Source organism: Mobula birostris, chromosome 24 (genome assembly GCF_030028105.1).
Source record: "Mobula birostris isolate sMobBir1 chromosome 24, sMobBir1.hap1, whole genome shotgun sequence".
NCBI classification, from domain to species: Eukaryota; Metazoa; Chordata; class Chondrichthyes; order Myliobatiformes; family Myliobatidae; genus Mobula; species Mobula birostris.
Window position 1 is genome coordinate 13,322,429 of NC_092393.1, and position 19,550 is coordinate 13,341,978.

Consider the following 19,550-nt stretch of genomic DNA (forward strand, 5'->3'; position numbering starts at 1 on the left):
GAGTTGTCCTCATGGGTGATCACAAACCACCACTATTAGAAGGTCGTACAACTGGAGTCATCATTCTGGGATCAAGAACTTTTAAACGAGTTGGGAATGGATATAATAATGCATTAATATCTTGTCATTAATATTGGCACATGGCCAAGTGGTTAAGGCATCGGTCTAGTGATCTGAAGGTCACTGGTTCGAGCCTCAGCTGAGGCAGTGTGTTGTGTCCTTGAGCAAGGCACTTAACCACACATTGTTCTGTGACGACACCGGTACCAAGCTGTATCGGCCCTAGTGCCCTTTCCTTGGACGACATCGGTGGCATGGTGAGGGGAGACTTGCAGCATGGGCAACTGCAGGTCTTCCATACAACCTTGCCCAGGCCTGTGCCCTGGAAACATTCCAAGGTGCAAATCCATGGTCTCACGAGTCCAGCGGATGCCTATAAATAAATAAATATTATAACTGGATACTTTTCGTTCAGTCACAGTTTTGCTCTGAGAAGATAATACTAAAACTCTGATACACAATGTTTCTAGCACATATCTAGAAGTATATGACAGATTACAAAAGTCAGCAAGAACCATTTATGATGAAGAAAGCAACTGTGAAATGATAGTAATGCAATGTTTATCAGAATGCTTCACAGTACAGGCAAACCGGGTTCAATTTCCGCTGCTACCTGGAGGAGTTTGTACATTCTCCCCAAAACCATGCAGGTTTCCTCTGGGTGGTCCGGTTTCCTCCCACAGTCCAAAAACCTATGGTTGGTAGGTTAATTGGTCATTGTAAATTGTCCTGTGATTTGACTAGAATTAAATTAACGGATTGCTGGGCAACGCAGCTTGAAGGGCCAGAATGGTCTATTCCATGGCGTATCTCAATAAAATAAAATGATCTATCTCACTTTCTCACAAGATGTTCTTTTTTATCACCTGGAATCTTACCGAAGTGACAACTAAGCCATTTGCCTTAGCACAGTAGGTAGCACCGCGTCCAGCGTGGGGTTCTGACATTTTGCTTATGCTGCATGAGCTCCTCACTATAACCATGCTGTAATAATTGTTGCACGGCTGAAATTAAAAATCAATTTCAAAAATTACAATCAAATGACTATTTACCTTTTTAAAAGAAAATTCCCTGTAATTGAGGTAAGGATCATAATCTTTTATTTATTTATTACAATTTCTTTCTGCAATTCTTTGTCTGTGGTTCACTGACAGTGATGGGAGTGTACCTAAATCTTGCAAAACTTTGCATTCGTAACTTAAATCTCTGCTTCACTCTCACTCAAGGGAGATGTCTCAAAGTCAGACTCAGAAGCTGACTTTTATTGTCAGAGCTTGGATGATGAAAGTGGAAGCAAGAAGGATATTCCAACTACTGCATGTAAGTTCAGCTGCTGAATAAATTATAGTTCACAGTAGAAAATTTTGTGTATCCTTTAGAGTAGACCATGCATCTTCTATGCAAATTAACGTTATTGATAGCACAGCCATTTTAAAACCTTTGAAACATCTACGTTGATATATTTTATTTGTAAGGACCATAAGTTTTCAATCCCAGAAACTTAGGTCCCTTGATCTCAGAAATTTTGGATGAGGCTTTCATTTTGATATTTCCAGTAAAAATATTTTATGATCGTGCTTATAATTCCGATAATGAATACAAATTCCTTTGATTTGCTTACGTTCTTGCCTGCTCAAATTTCCTTTTTTTCCTATACTTATTGTCCTACGGAAAGCAATGCCATTTTAGCCCCTCTGACATGCCCAGTCCTACACTCCAAAGTTTTCTGACAGCCAGGCCAATGCAACATCGAGTTCAAGTTTACTGGCATTCAACTATACGCATGTCTACAGCTAAGCAAAACGTTTCTCTGGGACCAAGGTGCAAAACATAACACACATATCACATACAGCACATAAAATAGCATTAACAGATTATAAAATATGTTTTTTCACCACTCTAATGGATCACTGCCTAGGATGATTTCTGGGAAACCCCTAGGCAGCAGAGGAAATTGACACAAAAACAGCTGACAGAGAAGTACAAGCCATTATCCAATTTCATGTTGGATAAGGTCAAAATCTCAGTAATTCAATATAGGAACATTTCCCCCTTCACCAACTGCTGACTAGTTACGTTTTCATATGGTAAGTCTCAGCATCTAGTGCTGGTTTGGTTAGGTAGGATAGAGACAATAAAGAAAATCGTGGGTGCTTTGGTAGCAATACTCATCCCATTAATAGTGGATATTCGAAAAATCACAAAGTACTCATACTCTCTTGATATTATTGCACACGGCATCTTGTCACAGGTAGCATGAAGATGCCAATTTGGTTGGAAAGACCTGCCTCACACCACTTTACCACTATTGGCTGCCCCATTTATTCGTCCTTCCCATAACCAATCAGAATGCAAACAGCCTCTTCATTATTTAAGTGGATAATTCTTGCCTCTCAGTCAAGCAATTTTTTCACTGTAGTTTTATATCTAATAGCACCTCAGAAAAGCCTGGTGTTTTGATTTTTCACATGGAGTCTGCTCATCGCTGTGTCTTGGATATTAGAATGTCAGTGAGTTGGCAGTATGAGTGAAATGTGCTGGAAAGGTATCCCTTAAAACCTGGTGAAATAATAATCACAACTCTTTGCTTGTGACCAAATATGTTTGAAAGGACTATAACTGGGTGAGTGAAATGATAGGAATCAGAATTAGATTTGTTATCACTGACTTACACGAAGTGAAATTTATTGTTTTGCAAGGAGCCGTACCGTGCGAAGAGATACCTGTAGTTACTAAAATTGCGAAATAAAATATATGGTGCTAAAGAAGAATAATAAGGTAGTTTTCATGGAATCATAAAATTAGGACTGGATGCCTTGAATATTATTTTTTCTCTTTACAACAGTGATGGCAGCAAATGGTCATTTGGATGTCAAAACCAGTCTGACCCCACCACTCATCATCCACACCAATGCAACACCAATGCCAACACCAAAGGGGATGCAATGCAGTGATTCTGTACATATGTACACTGATTCCCGCAGAGGGAGCAATGTGTCAGTCGATCCTAATTATTACGACCAAAAATCACCGGTAAGATCAACTGTATTTCTTCAGAACAAGTATGGCTTTTCCTTTTCATCACATTAGAAGCACTGCATAAAAATGTGGAATATAATTAATAGAAACAAGTATAGGCATTTCAACCCCTGCTCTGCTATTCTTTTACTTCAGTGCCACTTTCCTGCATTAACCCCATATTCCTTGATTCCCATTATATGCTTAAATTATTGGTCTTTGTGTTGAATATACTCAAGTACAATTTTTCTGCCTTATTTCTACATCACTTTAGTTCTTAATATGTAAAAGTCAATCTGTCTCGGTTTTGAATATAATCAGAGCCTCAACAATCCACTGGGTCAAGAATTCATTCTATGTTAAAGAGTTTCCCTTCATCTCCGTCTGGAATATTTCAGTCTGTGACTCCTGGTTCTACCCAGAAGAATCATCAACCCTGCAATCTACCCTGTCAAGTTAAAATCTTGAATGTTTCAACACAATTATCTCTCACTTTGCTCTACTTAAGAGAGCTCAGTCTAGTTAATCTCTCATTATTTTATGAACAAGCTATTCTGGTAATCAAAGTGGGGATATTTTGATTGTCTATGCTAACATATTGCAACTGGCATATTTTCAGTTGCAGCATAAAGGATAATTTTTATCTTCCTTTTCTCCCTAGTGGGGGCATCATGCTTCCAAGTTATTTAGAATTCAGTAGAAATGTATAGCAGACTATACACTTCCAGCTGACTGTACAGTTCCAACTAAATGGTGCTCAATCCCATTTCCCAATTCTTGATGCTTAGTTTTGCAAGTTATAGCACTTCAAATTCCCATCCCAGCACTTATTTTAAATATGATGAGGGTTTTTATTTTTTCCACAATGAACTCCAGGTTCCTACAATCCTGTGAAAATAAAAGTTCCTCATCTAATCCTTCTACAATTACTTTCACTCCATTCCTCTTGGTTTTTGAACTATCTGCTATGGGAATTAAGTCTCGTTTTAGTTTATGCATGGCCAGTAAAGGAAAACATACCTCAAAATAAGGAGTACTATGATTCTAAGGCTTTGGAACTAAGAGATTTGAAGATTGGGTGTAAAAACAGAAGATCACCAATTATCTTGTCTAAAGGTGGGACAAGTTTGAAGGGCCAAAATGCCTACTCTATGTTTCAATTTATTACGGCAATTTCAAATTTTTATGCCTTTTAACCAACCTCTTGACTTAACTGCTTAACTTAAGGATTTGAGGACATACTGTACACAGAATTGAACTTCATTTCCCACAAAGCAGTCTAAATGATGTTTATTTTCCTTCTTCTCCAACCCTTGACCATTCCCACCCATCTGGCTTCACATATCATCTTCCAGCTAACGTGTGTTTTTGCAAATAAAATGAGCGAGGTGTTTTGTTTAATACGACCTGTAACACATTTTCTTGAACTCTAAAACCTACACACAAAAGCGCGCTAAAAAAATCTTTATGTAATAACATCACATCAGACCAGCCCCTTCAAGTGAAACCCCAACTCATTGTCGGTGGTTGTGAATTATGTCGATTTCTCCCAGTTACATTACCCTACATAGGCCCACCCAGGATTTCATAAACCGGCATTGTGAGCCTGTCTGGAGCTTGGACGAGCTGCCCAGCTCGGGTCCAATGTCCCTTGGTTGGAGGATCAGCTGGTGCCTCTAGCACGTCCATTATCATCTCATGTTGTGGTGCCAGGGCAAGGCAGTGGAATACTCCAAATCTTGATAGGCCGGTATAAGGCGATCGACCAAAATACATTCAGACTTACCCCCCTTATCTTTGATAAAAGTCTTTTCTCCCCGATCCAAAACGCAGAACAGTCCATCATAAGGGGGTCTAAGGGGTTGTTGGTGTGCATCACGGTGGACGAAAACAAACAAGACGGAGTGGAAGTCAACAGGAACCCAAGAGTGTCCCATAAGTCTGGATCCAGTTGCCGTTGGCAGCCTCCAGTGAGGCTTTCTTCGCTCTTTGCCCTCTCATCAATAGACGATATTGGTAACACTCGCTTGAGCACCGTGTCACACAGGAAGTGTCGCCCTGAAACGGTGTCCATAATGAACAGGAGACGACCCTGGCAGCTGGAACCCACACTGTTCGCAGAATTCTGATATCCCAATGCGTTGGCACTGTCGAAGCTGCAAGGCCGTTGGCACTTCCTAGCGTTCGATCAAAGTGAGCGTGGTAAAAACACAGGCCCGGCGTCGTCTGTTTTGCAGCCACAGGCATCCTTATGTTGGGGGCCTTGTTGACTGGGGTTATTGAGGTAGAGAAAGGAGGAGGAACGATGCACCGCTGCCGAGCTGAGCGTGGACTATCAGCCATTTTAGCAAGCTCCATATAGTCCATCATGGGCGCATTAGCAAAGGCTAAACGAACTGGATCAGGAATTTGCTGCAAGAAGAGCTCTTTAAAAATAAAACAAGGATGGTGATTTCCCAGGAGACAGCTTGTCGTCCATTAGCATCGACGAAGCCGGGTAAGAAGCGCAAGAGTTTCAAAGCAACTGCGTTGGCCAACATGTTCAATAATTAGGGAATCGTCCTAGAGCATCGGGGTCACCAATATATGTTTACCGAAATAAAATTAAGTGGGATATTTTATGTTTAATGAAATCCGCAACACTTTTTAATGAACTCTAAAATCTCCACACAAAAGCGCGCTAAAAAAACTTTACGCCATCACGTCAGACCGCCCTCTTAAAGTGAAACCGCAACTCAATGTCAGTGGTTGTGAATTATGTACATTTCTTCCAATTACATTACCCTACATTAGGCTCCTTCCCCTTCCCCGTCTTATTATTCTGTCATCTTCCTCCTTTTTTCTCAGCCCTAAAGAAGGGTCTGAGCCCAAAACGTCGGACTGTTTGTTCGTTTCCACAGATGCTGCCTGACCTGCTGAATTCCACCAGCGTTTTGTGTGTGTTGCTTTGGATTTCCACCATCTACAGAATTTCTCGTGTTTACAGCTTATTTTGCCGGGGGGGGGTATTATTTTTACTTCAGGGTAAGGTGGACAAGGTTTCAAGTCGCACCTCAGAGACCTGAGTACAAATTCTAATTTGCTGCACTGTTGAAAGAGCCATCTTTTGGATCCAGTGATAAAGCAGATGTTTCATCTCAGCACTGAAGTAGATTCGTTGGCAGTATGTAGAAGGAAAGCAAGGGTGGCTCTCTCCACCATCCTGTCCAAAATTTATCTCCACAGCATATTACAGAGCAATTGCCATATGCAAATAAGGTGCTGTATTCCCTTGTGTGTTCTACAGTAATTACACTTAAAAAGAGTACTTCATTATGCAAAAAGGGCTTTGGAATTTCCTGAAGTTGTGAGAAGTATGATATAAATGCAAGGTTCTGAACACATTTTTCCCTCAGGCCTTCCAGGCACAGGGAAAAAATGCAATAAATGAAACATTTCTGTATGAGTGTGAGTGAAGAACAAGGATATGCCATTTAGACCCTCTAATATGCTCTGTTATTGAACAAGATCATGACTGATCTTGTACAGTATTTTGACACAATTTTTTTTACCCTACTTCTATCTCCTTTTAATCCTCTAATATGCAGAAATCAATCAATCTCAGTTTTGACTAAATTTCCACAGGCCCTCAAGATACATAGCCCCAAAGTTCGCAATCCTTCAACTGAAGAATTTTCACCTCAATTGATTAATGTCATGAAATACTCTATTCATTGAAAGTGCTTATCTTTGCCTTGATACAAGTCCCTTGCTGACCACAAGGTTCTCAGTATCTTTCTGTTTTGGTTCTGAATGTGGGTAAGGGTCATGGGTTTTCTGATCCTGTGTTTCTTCACCTTCAGACAAGTGCGCGTAGCTCTCCCTACGCTCCTTGGAGCACGGCCAGCAGCTGGAACAGCCGCCGCTCGAGCTGGAACAGCCTCGGCCGAGCTCAAAGCCTGAAGCGTAAGCACCAGTCTGGTGAGCGAAAGTCCCTCCTCTCAGGTGACGGCAAAGAGAGTTCGGAAGAAGGCGATGGATCGGAGGATGAGAGAGCCAGTCGAGCAGGTAGTGGGAGGGGGCCAGCCCCTCAGCGCGTGGACTCTCTGGAGATAAAGGGTTCTTTCGATATCCCTGAAACCCTGCAGGTACCCAGTCTTCACAGGTCCTCCACCATCCACAGCAGCAGGGCCCCACCACTGGACTGCCAGGACTGTAATGGTAAGATGTCCCCAGCCTCCATGGTACGCCAGTTCCACGTGGATGAGCAGAGAGCTGAGTTTGAGAATACTGAAGATGATATTGATCTGGTGAGTGATGCCAGTGACTTAACTGTACAACAGTGATACATATTTGAATATTTTTCACAGGGATGAGCTGCACTTGGTGCAAATGGAGGGAATGGAAATCTTATTACACTGACCTCTCTAGAGATGTCATCAACAAATCCCCTTTCTTCAGGAGAAGACAGATCAGATCCTGAGAACCAAGTAACCTCCTTCTACCAGGATTTCTTTATATCTTCCTGTGTCTCTTTCAGTTTTTTTTTCCTCCTTTTTTTCTGTGTTCATCTTCCTCACCCTCTCGTTGTGTATCACTCCCACTCCCATCCTCATAATGGTTCACATTGACCCATAGCCTAACTAAATAAAACAACCCACATTTTGAAGGGGAATTGTCAGCAGTTCTGTGTATTATGGATAGCTGGGAGTCACTACGTTTGAGGTTTCTGCAAATGAATTTGCTGACAGCAGTTCAATTCCTCTTAAGACCATAAGACAGAAGAGCAGAATAGGCCATTCAGCCCATTAAATCTGCTCTGTCATTTGACTATGGCTGATTTATTTTTCTTCTCAATCCCATTATCCAGCCTTCTCTCCATAATCTTTGAGGTCCTTACTAATTAAGTATATATCAACCTCCTTTTTAAATATACCCAGTGATTTGGCTTCCACAGCCATCTGTGGCAATGAATTCCACAGATTCACAACCCCTGGCTAAAAAATTCTTCCTCATCTCTGTTCTAAAGGGATGTCCTTCTGTTCTGAAGCTGGTTCACTAACCTACTGATGTTCAGTAGGTTTAAATGCAGGATTCACTCTCTCCCCCCTCCCCCATTCTTCTAAACTCCGGTGAGTACCGGCCCAGAGCCATCAAACACTTCCAAGACCCTAAGACTTTGCACTTCCCATTTCTGAATTCACTCCCCACTTAGCACATAGTCATTTGTCACTTAGCACTACATTGTAATGGTTAAAAATGGCAAAAGATTTCCTTCTGTTTCCAACATAAGGGACAAGAAAGAGATAATTTTAATTGCTTAAGTTTAACTATTTTTGATTTGGTTTTAATATTATCACACAAAATAGTGTTATAATATAATTTAATAGTTTTTGAATGATTCTGAATATCAGACTCATATATATACCTCTTGACAGTTTGCTTCACACAGCAGCAATAATTTGCCATCTGTTAGTTTCTTTGTGGTCTCAGATATTGTGCTTGCTCCTTGTGATGCCATCAAGGGTAGACCACAGTAAACATTTATCTGAAATGTAGCAGATGAATATTGCTTGAACATCATATTAAACTTAAAGTAAATTTGTTGTGTTCATATCAATATTTCAAGTTGTCTGTACTTCACCAACAGCTGCATCAGTTTTATCAAACCTGGAATCATTTTGCTCTACTTTATAGATGTTGCTTATTCAGGAACTTGGAATCTGTATTATATCTTATCTGTATTATCTGTTCAATACTTATTTAATAACATCAATTTGAAAGATATATGGACAGGGATGTAGGTGTACATAGAGGAGAGGTTTAGAAGGATGTGGGCTAAGTGCTGGCAAACAGGACTGGCTTAGATGAGCATCTCAGTCAGCATGGACCAGTTGGGCCAATGGACCTTCTCCATGCTCTATCACTCTCCGACTCTATTAATAACACAGAAGGAGGTGACTCAGCCTTCTGGATCCATGCTGGCCCCCAGCGAAGCTACTCCAGTCATCCCATTCCTCCTCCTTCCATTTCCTGAACCCTTGCAACTTATTTTCTCTCACCTTCCCATCAATTTCCGTTTCATTCTTTTGCCACTTACTTCACACTACCGGGTAATTTATAGTAACTAATTAACCTTTCATCATATCATTGTGATGTGACAGGAAACCTGAACAAAGGGGGAGATACCAGTGTCACTCGTGTCTTTTGCATTACTTGCACTGTTTGTCTGGTCAAATGAAAGAGTATTTTACGATAGCTACCTCTATTGCTATGAAAGAAATCGCTTCCTGTATTGATCTTCAAATAGAATCTTCCTATGTTCAGTAACTGGAAACACAAAATCCGGACACCAGAACTGACATGTGCTACCTTGTTTCTGCAGACCAAAGGAGCACGGTTGCTAGCATGGATTCAAAGCAAGCTGCCACCCTGTTTCAAGGAGCGGGAGGGCTGGTCACTCTTCCTCTTCGCACCACAGTCCAAGTAAGAAATTAAAAACTATGAGCCTTTGCTGTTAATTAAAGGAATTCATTGCCAGAAAGTGCACTCAACCACGCCAGCCTCCGGAGTTTAGATTTAGAGCTCTGATTCTCTGGATAGCTGGCGTGATCCCTTTAAAGATTCTGGTCCATTCCGCTAATTGGTGGCTATGTTTTTGCACCAAGATTTGGATGTTTAAAGAGCACCTGAACTCAGGTTCGGTGCTCGATCGTCAGCTCAGCTTTGTTTCAGTCTGTGATTGTATTTAGGACTTTTGTCTCATTCAGATTCTCATCTAGTCAAGAACCTTGTTCTCGCCTCAGTCTCAAAATCATTTTCGATTCTAGTCTTGGATACTACAGTATTTGGGTCCTTTCCATCCTCACTGGGCCTCTCAACACAGATAGGGTGGTTAAGAAGACACATGGCATGCTTGCCTCTATTAGTCAGGGAAATAAGTTGAAAAGTCAGGAAATAATGTTGCAGGTTTATAAAACTCGAGTTAAGTCGCTTCTGGTGTATTGGTTGCCCCATTATAGGAGGGATGTTGAGGTTGAAGATGCTGAAGAAGTTTACCAGGATGCTGCCTGGATTAGAGGACATGTGCTATAACAGGAAGTTGGACAAACTTGAGTTGTTTCCTCTGGAGCGGCTGAGGGGAGATCTGATAATAGTTTATAAGATTATGAGAAGTATAGATAGAGTAGACAGACATTATTTTTTTCCCATCGTTGTAATGTCTAATACCAGAGGGCATGTACTTAAGGTGTGAGGGACTAGTTTTTTTTAACACAGAGAGTGGTGGGTGTATGGAATGTGTTGCCTGAAGTGGTAGAGACAGAAACATTAGGAACTTTTAAGGGACGTAGGCACATAAATGTGAGAGAAATGGAAGGATATGGATATTGTGTAGACAGGAGAGATTAGATTAGCTGGCCATTTGATTATTTATTTAATTAGATCAGGTCAACATTGTGGGCTGAAGGGTTTGTCCTGTGGTGTACTGTTCTATGTTTAATGCTCTATGTTGTAAGACAACAGTATTACTGAAAACAGCAGTAGAGTTTGCAGGGCAGAGTCATATTGGATTAGTCTGCTGGCTGGAGTCATCATTTATGATCACCACAGTGTATATTTATTGTAGATGTGATGGAGAGAATCAAATGAATTCAGCGAAGTATAATAGGGTCCTAATGTTGAGGAGAACTCAAAGTGCATTTTAGAAAGCACTGACAACCTTGGACAGGAAGCAAGGCTGGGAGTGGAGCCTCACTTCAAATCAAAGCTGCTACGGCCTTGTAACAGCTGTTAAATATCACTTAGGTTTGATTTAAATAATTAAAAAAGCATTCAAAGTGAAATTAAAACAAATTGTTACAACAAGAAATAATATAAAACATCAAACCCAAAGCAAAATAAGTAAAAAAAAGCTTTTCTCCTCTAATTATAGTGCTGAGAATCTCCATTTAAATCAAATGTAGTCGCCCCTCCAAAGTGTAGAATGCGAGAGTTATCTGCTGTTATCACTTTCAATATGTGCAGTCAATCTTCTTGACCTGCAGAACAAGTGAACAAGCTGAAGTTTAACTGATGGTTTTTAAATCACATGTTTGCACATGAAAGCAGTTTGTGGTGTGTATGCTGGTGAGGAAAGCTGAGAAGCTGCAGCTGCTGAAAGGGCTGTCCCTATAGCTTTCTATTCTTTCTTCGACTTGAATCAAATTCCTGACAGGTAAATTGGATGGAGATTTAAAATAACTGATGAAAGAACAAGAAGGGAATTTAGGAGTACTTTTCCATCTGAAATGTTGGTGGAAGGAAATAATCTAGAAAAGAAAAACTAATGGAGAGCTATGGATAAAGACCAGGGAGTGGAACAAATGGGTAGCCCAATTATAGTCTGCAATAATGTTTAGGAGGAATGGCTCTTCACCTCTTGTGTTACTTTCTTGTTGTGATCTCCTAACACTTCTAGTGAAGCTGATTGGATCCATAAGTTTGTTCAGTGAATTCAGACGAGATTTAGTTTAATTTGATACTGTGTTTGACGCAGACATTGTGGACCAAAGGGCCTGTTGCTGTGTAGCACTGTTCTGTGTACTATGTTCTAATTAGTTGGAATGATAATTATAGTTTGACATTACGTAAATCATAAATATATAAAAAAGCACTGGTCAAGGTTTATTGAGGTTGTTAAAATACGTAGAATGGGAGAGGCATATTCCTCGGTGGAATGTGAGAGAATCCCAGCCCTCCCACGCCACACTGCAGTTAATACTCCTAATGTTCCACACCTATATGTCTATGTTAATTTTTGGACCTACGTAGCTTGGAGTGGCTGAATTTTCTGACCATGACATCCCTGTTAAACCCTCGGTGGTGAGGAGGTTGACCAGTCTGAAGCTAAAATCCAGGTGCTTAGACTATTATTAAAATTCGTTTCTCACTTAAAACTCTGGAATGTTGGTGCTGTGATAAATGAACAACTGTAGACTGGTGACCAATAACTCTCAGAATTTACATTTTGCTAACTTTAGGATAGGTAGTACAAAAAATACCCCAATGACGGCAGTAACCTCAGGATTGCTGCCTGTGTCATGTGCTAGCATAGCATGATCAGGCTTATTAATATGTGGCTGAGAAACCGGTGTAGGGGGCAGGGCTTCAGATTCCTGGATCATGAACCTCTTCCGGGGTGGGGTACAACCTGCACTAAAAGGACGGATTACACCTGAACCCAAAGGGATCCAATATCCTAGTGGGCACATTTAATAGAGCTGTTAATAAAGGCATCCGTTAGTCTTGCGAGACCATGGATCTGCGCCTGGAAAGTCTTCACTCTCCAGGGCTCAGGCCTGGGCAAGGTTGTATGGAAGACCAGCAGCTGCCCATGCTACAAGTCTCCCCTCTCCATGACACCAATGTTGTCCAAGGGAAGGGCATTAGGACCCATACAGCTTGGCACCAGTGTCGTCGCAGAGCAATGTGTGATTAAGTGCCTCGCTCAAGGACACAATACGTTCCCTCGGCTGGGGCTCGAACTCACGACCTTCAGGTCGCTAGTCCAATGCCTTAACCACTTGGCCACGTGCCCAAGAGCTGTTAGGGAGGGTTTAAACTGAATAGGCAGGGGGATGGGACCCGGAGTGATAGGGCTGAGGAAGGGGAAAACAGAAATAAGTCATTGTGTACATACATCTATTGATGCTTCTGGACACACCTTCAGTGATGTTCCTGGAATCATCGGGTGTTTCGGGTCTTTCAACATCATACAACCTCCTCCAGGTGACCCAGCCGGGGCTGATCAGACCCCAGCTTGTGTCCAGATGGCTAGCTACTTATGACTCCATGGCTCCCCTCTTTTGAGCCACAGCCGTCTTGAGGCCTTCTCTGCCACATCGGTGGTAATGCGGATGGCTCTCCTCTTCCTCTCTCCCTCGATGCCCAAAATGCTGAAGGCTCTAACTAAAGAACGGGCTATGAATCCCTTACAACCAGCCTCCACTGGGAGACACCTCGCTCTCCATCCAGCCTGCTGACAGTTGCTGACCAGTCCTGCGTACTTGGAGAGTTTCCTTTCAAAGGCCTCTTCCAAGCTATCTTCCCATGGGACTGTCAGCTCCAGCAGCACCACTTGCTTAGTAGACTCAGACACCAGGACAATGTCTGGTCGCAGGGTGGTGGCTGCGATATGGTTGGGGAACTTCAGCTGCCCTTCGAGGTCCACCAACAGCTGCCAGTCCCTTGCAGAGGTCAGAGTGCCTGCAGATGTTCTTTTGGCAGGTATTGGCTGCTCCCCAGCTCTGACAAAGGCAATGGTCTGCTTGGAGGGTCGGGACTGCTTCGCCCACTCAACTCCTGCGCTGACGGCTTCAGCGATGGTCTTCAGGACCTGATCATTCCTCCACCTGTACCGTCCCTCACCAAGTGCCCTTGCACAGCCGCTGAGGATGTGCTCCAGAGTTCCTCGCTTGGAGCACAGTGGGCATGCAGATGACTCTGCCTTGCCCCATGTGTGCAGGTTTGATGGGCTTGGAAGTATATCGTACACTGCCTGGATGAGAAATTGGATGCGATGTGGTTAGGCTTTCCAAAGATCAGCCCAGGTCACTTTCCTCTCAACTGCATTCTCCCATCTTGTCCAAGCTCCCTGTTGCTTCATTCCCACCGCCTTGCAGGCTCTCATCTCCTCCACTACTGCTCTCACCTCCTCCTGAACTAGACAATGCCTTCCCTTCCCTCTGGTGTCCATTTGGGGAGTTGGAAAGGATCCTAGCCCAGCTCGGCCTCGTGTGACCATTCCCACCAGCCTCCTGTGACGCAGCCTCACCTCTGCCTCCTGAACAGCTTCCTCTGCCCTCCACTTCCTGCCAGTACTTACTTGGATCCCTGCTTTAGCCACCTTCGGGTCACTTGAGTCCCCATACTGTAGCACTTCTCTGGCTCTTGTTACCTTGAATTCTTCTTCCAAGGATTTGAAGGGCAGTTGCAGTTTGTTGTGGTGTCCATAGAGTGCTGCTCAGGCTCTTTGGCAGTCCCAGCCATCTCCTGAGGTCGTTGCTAACCCTCCTCTCTAAGGTTTCAACTGTCGAGATCGGAACTGCATAGACGAGGAGGGGCCACAGGATTCTGGGAAGAATGCCATGCTGATACACCCAGGTTTTAAACTTCCCAGGTAGGCCAGACTTGTCCACAGATTTCAGCCAGTCATCCAACTCGGTGCAGGTTGCCTGAACGGATGTTGTGTCCCTTAAAGAGCTGTCAAAAACTTTGCCTAAGCTCTTGACTGGCTTTTCTGTGATGGTTGGGATGGCTGTGCCTGCGATGCTGAACCGGAACTTGTTCTCCACCATCGATCTTGATTTGGCAGGTTTGAAACGCATTTGGGCCCACTCCACCAGCTTTTCGAGCCCTTGCAGAATCCTCCAGCAGCCTGGGACTGATTCTGTGGTGACTGTGAGGTCATCCATGAATGCCCTGATAGGTGGTTGCCGTTAAGCAGAATTCATTCTGGGCCCTCTGGACTCTGGTTCAGCAGACTTAGTGAGCATGTTCATGGCTAGGGAGAACAGTGTCACTGAGATAGTGCACCCTGTGATGATGCCAATCTCCACCTTGTGCCAGGTTGATGTAATTGCTCCTGAAGAGACCCTCATCCTAAAGTTGCTGTAATAATCAGCGATAAGTTCTCTGATTCTGCTGGGGACGTGATATTTGGTCAGTGTGAGCTGCACCAGCTTGTGCAGAATGGAGCCATATGCATTTGCCAGGTCGAGCCACAACACTGACAGGTTGCCCTTGTTCTCTCTGGCCTCCCTGATGAGCTATGTCACCACATCGATGTGCTCCAGACAGCCCAGCATCCCTGAAATGCCACCCTTCTGGACTGATGTATCAATATAGGTGTTCTCTGCTAGGTAGGTGCACAGCTGGTTGGAAACTGCACTGAAGAAGATCTTCACCTCGACACACAACAGGGAGATGATGCAGAACTGATCGATCTGGGTGGCATTTTCCTCCTTCGGGATCCACACCCCTTCAGCCACTCTCCACTGTTCTGGGATTTTCCCCCTTCTCCAGAAGGTTCTCAGGATCTTCTACAGATGCAGCAGGAGTTTGGGGCAATGATAGCATACAGCAGAGATTGTAGAAAGATCAGGCAGGAGATGGGGCTTAATCAAAGCATGAGTTACAGGGCAATAGAGATGTGCTGCAGCTAAAATAGAAAGCAACAAATACTGGACTGAGAGTGTTGTATTTGAATGCACATAGCATAAGAAATAAAATGGACGATCTTGAAATTCAGCTACAGATTGGCAAGTATGACGTTGTAGCCATCTCTGAAACTTGGCTAAATGATGACTGCCTTTGGGAGCTGAATGTCCAAGGATATATGGTGTATCAGAAAGATAGGTTAGTTGGCAGAGGGGGTGGTGTGGCTCTGTGTATAAGAAATAATATTAAATCATTGAAAAGAGATGACATAGGATTAGAAGGTGTAGAATCTCTATGGGCTGAGTTAAGAAATGGCAAGGGTAAAAACATCCTAATGGCAGTTGTATACAGGCCTCCAAACAGCAGCCGGAATGTGGATTATAAATTACAGCAGGAGATAGAAAAGGCACATCAGAAGGGCAATGTCATGATAATCGTTGGGGATTTTAACATGAAAGTGGATTGGGGTAAACCAGGCCAGTACTGGACCTCAGGAGAGAGAATTTGTAGAATGTCTAAGGGATGGCTTTTTAGAACAGCTTGTTGTTGAGCCCACTAGGGGATCGGCTGTGCTGGATTGGGTGTTGTGCAATGATCCGGGGGTGATAAGAGAGCTTAAGGTTAAGGAACCCTTAGGGAACAGTGATCACAATATGATCGAGTTCACTTTGAAATTTGAGAGGGAAAAAATAAAATCTAATGTGTCAGTATTTCAGTGGAATAAAGGAAGTTACAATGGCATGAGAGGGAAACTGGCCGAAGTTGACTGGAAAGGAACATTTGCAGGAAGGACAGCAGAGCAGCAATGGCTGGAGTTTTTGTGAAAAATGAGCGCAGTGCAAGACAGATATAGTCCAAATAAGAAGAAATTTTCAAAGGGAAGAAGGACACTACCATGTGAAATCAGAGCCAAAGTAAAAACAAAGGAGAGGGCATACAAGGAAGAGGTAGAGGTAGTGGGAAGTTAGAGGATTGGGGAGCTTTTAAAAACTTGCAGAAGGAAACTAAGAAGGTCATTTGGAAGGAAAAGATGAATTATGAGAGGAAGCTGGTGACTAACATCAAAGAAGATAGTAAAAGCTTTTTTAAGTATATAAAGGGTAAAAGAGAGTCGAGGGTGGATATAGGACCAATACTAAATGACACTGGAGATATTGTGATGAAAGATGCAGAGATGGCAGAGGAACTGAATGCGTATTCACATCAGTCTTCACAGTGGAAGATGTCTGCAGTATACCAGACATTCAAGAGTGTCAGGGAAGTGAAGTTTATGCAGTGAAAAATATGACTGAGAAGGTGCTCAGGAAGCTTATTGGTCTGAGGTTGGATAAATCTCCTGGACCTGATGGAATGCACCCTCAGGTTCTGAAGGAAGTAGCTGGAGAGATTGCGGAGGCATTAACGATGATCTTTCAAGAATCGATAGATTCTGGCATTGTACCAGATGACTGGAAAATTGAAAATGTTACTCCGCTATTTAAGAAGGGTGAGAGGCAGCAAAAAGGAAACTATAGACCTGTTAGCCTGACATCAGTGGTTGGAAAGTTATTGGAATCGATTGTTAGGGATGAGATTATGGCATACCTGGAGGCATATGACAAGATAGGCCAAAGCCAGCATGGTTTCCTGAAAGGAAGATCCTGCCTGACAAACCTACTGCAATTCTTTGAGGAAGTTACAAGCAGGGTAGACAAAGGAGATGCAGTAGATGTGGTGTACTTGGATTTTCAGAAGGCCTTTGACAAGGTGCCACACATGAGGCTGCTTAACAAGATAAGAGCCCATGGAATTACAGGGAAGTTACTAGCTTGGGTACAGCATTGGCTGATCAGCAAAAAACAGAGTGTGGGAATAAAGGAATCCTATTCTGGCTGGCTGCCGGTTACCAGTGGAGTTCCACAGGGGTCGGTGTTGGGACCACTGCTTCTTACGATGTATGTCAATGATTTGAACTACGGTATTAAGGGATTTGTGGCTAAATTTGCCGATGATACAAAGATAGGTGGAGGAGCAGGTAGTGTTGAGGAAACAGAGAGCCTACAGAGAGACTTAGGTAGTTTAGGGGAATGGGCAAAGAAGTAGCAAGTGAAATACAATGTTGGAAAGTGTATGGTCATGCACTTTTGTGGAAGAAATAAACAGGCAGACTATTATTTAGATGGGGAGAGAATCAAAATACAGAGATGCAAAGGGACTTGGGAGTCCTTGTGCAGGATACCCTAAAAGTTAACCTGCAGGTTGAGTCAGTTGTGAAGAAAGTGAATGCAATGTCAGCGTTCATTTCTAGAGGTATCGAATATAAGAGCAGGGACGTGATGTTGAGGCTCTATAAGGCATTCATGAGACCACACTTGGAGTATTGTGTGCAGTTTTGGGCTGCTTATTTTAGAAAGGATATACTGACATTGGAGAGGGTTCAGAGAAGATTCATGAGAATATTTCCAGGAATGAGAGGGTTACTGTATGAGGAACGTCTGGCAGCTTTTGGGCTGTATTCCCTAGAGTTCAGGAGAATGAGGGGGAATCTCATAGAAACATTCCAAATGTTAAAAGGGCTGAACAGATTAGATATGGAAAAGTTATTTCCCATGGTAGGGGATTCTAGGACAAGAGGACACGGCTTCAGGATTGAAGAATGTCCTCTGAGAACTGAGATGTAGAGAAATTACTTTAGACAGAGGGTGGTAAATCTGTGGAATTTGTTGCCACAAGCGGCTGTGGAGGCCAAGTCATTGGGTGTGTTTAAGGCAGAGGTAGATAAGTTCTTGATTAGCCAGGGCATCAAAGGGTATGACTGGATAAAGTGGATCAGCCAATGATTGAATGGCGGAGCAGACTTGATGGGCCAAATGACCTACTTCTGCTCATAAATCTTATGGTCTTATTTCATCCATTTCAGCAAAATTTACCTCTTACTGCTGTGTACATACATCTATTGATGTTTCTGGACACATCTTCAGTGATGTTCCTGGAATCATGGGGTGTTTCGGGTCTTTCAACATCATACAACCTCCTCCAGGTGACCCAGCCAGGGCTGATCAGACCCCAGCTTGTGTCCAAGATGGCTAGCTACTTATGACTCCATGGCTGCCCTCTTTTGAGCCACAGCCATCTTGAGGCCCTCTCTGAACTGCTTCCACAGTGAAGTCATGTTAGCTGCAGGCCATTTGATCTGCCTCCTGTTAGACTTCATGTTAGAGGGATTAGTTTGCAACACTTGGAGGGTCCGGGCACTATGGGGTGACTCTGGGCCTGGCCCCTCCTTCGTCTCACCAGGCTGCTCCTGCTCCTGCCAAACACTTCATCCTCACTTGGTGATCTTCAAACCGCGATCGTTCTTGCAGATTTTGCCACATGCACATTGCTTCCTCATCGTCGTTTGTTCGCTGCCTGGGTCTGATGCCATTATGTCCATCCGACTGGGGTGTTCTTCCTCCCCACCTCTCGGGTACCCCTGGGGGTATCTTTCCCTTAGATTCATTGTAGCTTTTGTGGGGGTCCTCCTCTCAGAGGACACAGATTGGGTTGCCAGCCCGTTCTGCCCTGGTTGCCGTCTCTCCGGGCTGTCACTGACTCTCCAGTTGTCACCGTGGTCACCCAGTCTTTCCTGGTTGTCACTGATGAACTCTGGGTGTAAGCTGTAGAAACTAATGACCTTGATTTTCTGAGTAATATCGGCAGTTGGTAAAGAATATCCAGTATTTCTTTCACCTCTGTTACTTGTTGACTTTTATACCATTGAAATTAGATTCCCCTTACTTGTGGTATTATATCCCTTAATAATTTTTAATTTTAACAATAGTGTTGTCACTGAGTTTGGTCACTGGTTTAGGATGATAACAACAGTATTTGCTTTATGCTGACATGAAATGCATATATTTCTTTTCTAGGTTTCGACATGTCTGCAGCAGAATTATTTCACACAAGATGTTCGACCACATTGTTCTGGTTATTATCTTCCTGAACTGCATCACTATTGCCATGGAGAGACCAAAGATTGATCCTAAGAGTGCAGTAGGTTTTATTTATCCACTTAATTCTTTATAGCTTCTTTATTCTCTATTGTTACTGTGAAAGCCATGGAATGAACAGTGGTCAGTTAAAAGAACGCTTAATTAATTTCTTAGTTGGTTTATTATTGTCACATATACCATGGTACAGTGAAAACTTTGTTTTGCATCCCATCCCTACAGATCATTTCATCATATTTGTACATTCAGATAGTACAGGGGAAAAGCAATAAGGGAATCAGAGTTAGATTTACAGAGACAGTGCAGTGCAGGTAGCAAGACGTC

General features: G+C 43.0%; 1 protein-coding gene across 2 annotated transcripts in view; it reads left to right on the forward strand.

Annotated features, from left to right (window-relative positions):
* Window positions 1-19,550, forward strand: part of cacna1g (calcium channel, voltage-dependent, T type, alpha 1G subunit) — a 360,201-nt gene that overhangs the window by 176,070 nt on the left and 164,581 nt on the right. For both annotated transcript variants that reach the window (XM_072242528.1, XM_072242529.1), the window contains exons 14-18: window positions 1,287-1,380; window positions 2,906-3,093; window positions 6,921-7,367; window positions 9,443-9,543; window positions 19,146-19,269. In XM_072242528.1, the coding sequence (XP_072098629.1) occupies window positions 1,287-1,380; window positions 2,906-3,093; window positions 6,921-7,367; window positions 9,443-9,543; window positions 19,146-19,269 (954 nt within the window). The remainder of the gene's footprint in view (window positions 1-1,286; window positions 1,381-2,905; window positions 3,094-6,920; window positions 7,368-9,442; window positions 9,544-19,145; window positions 19,270-19,550) is intronic.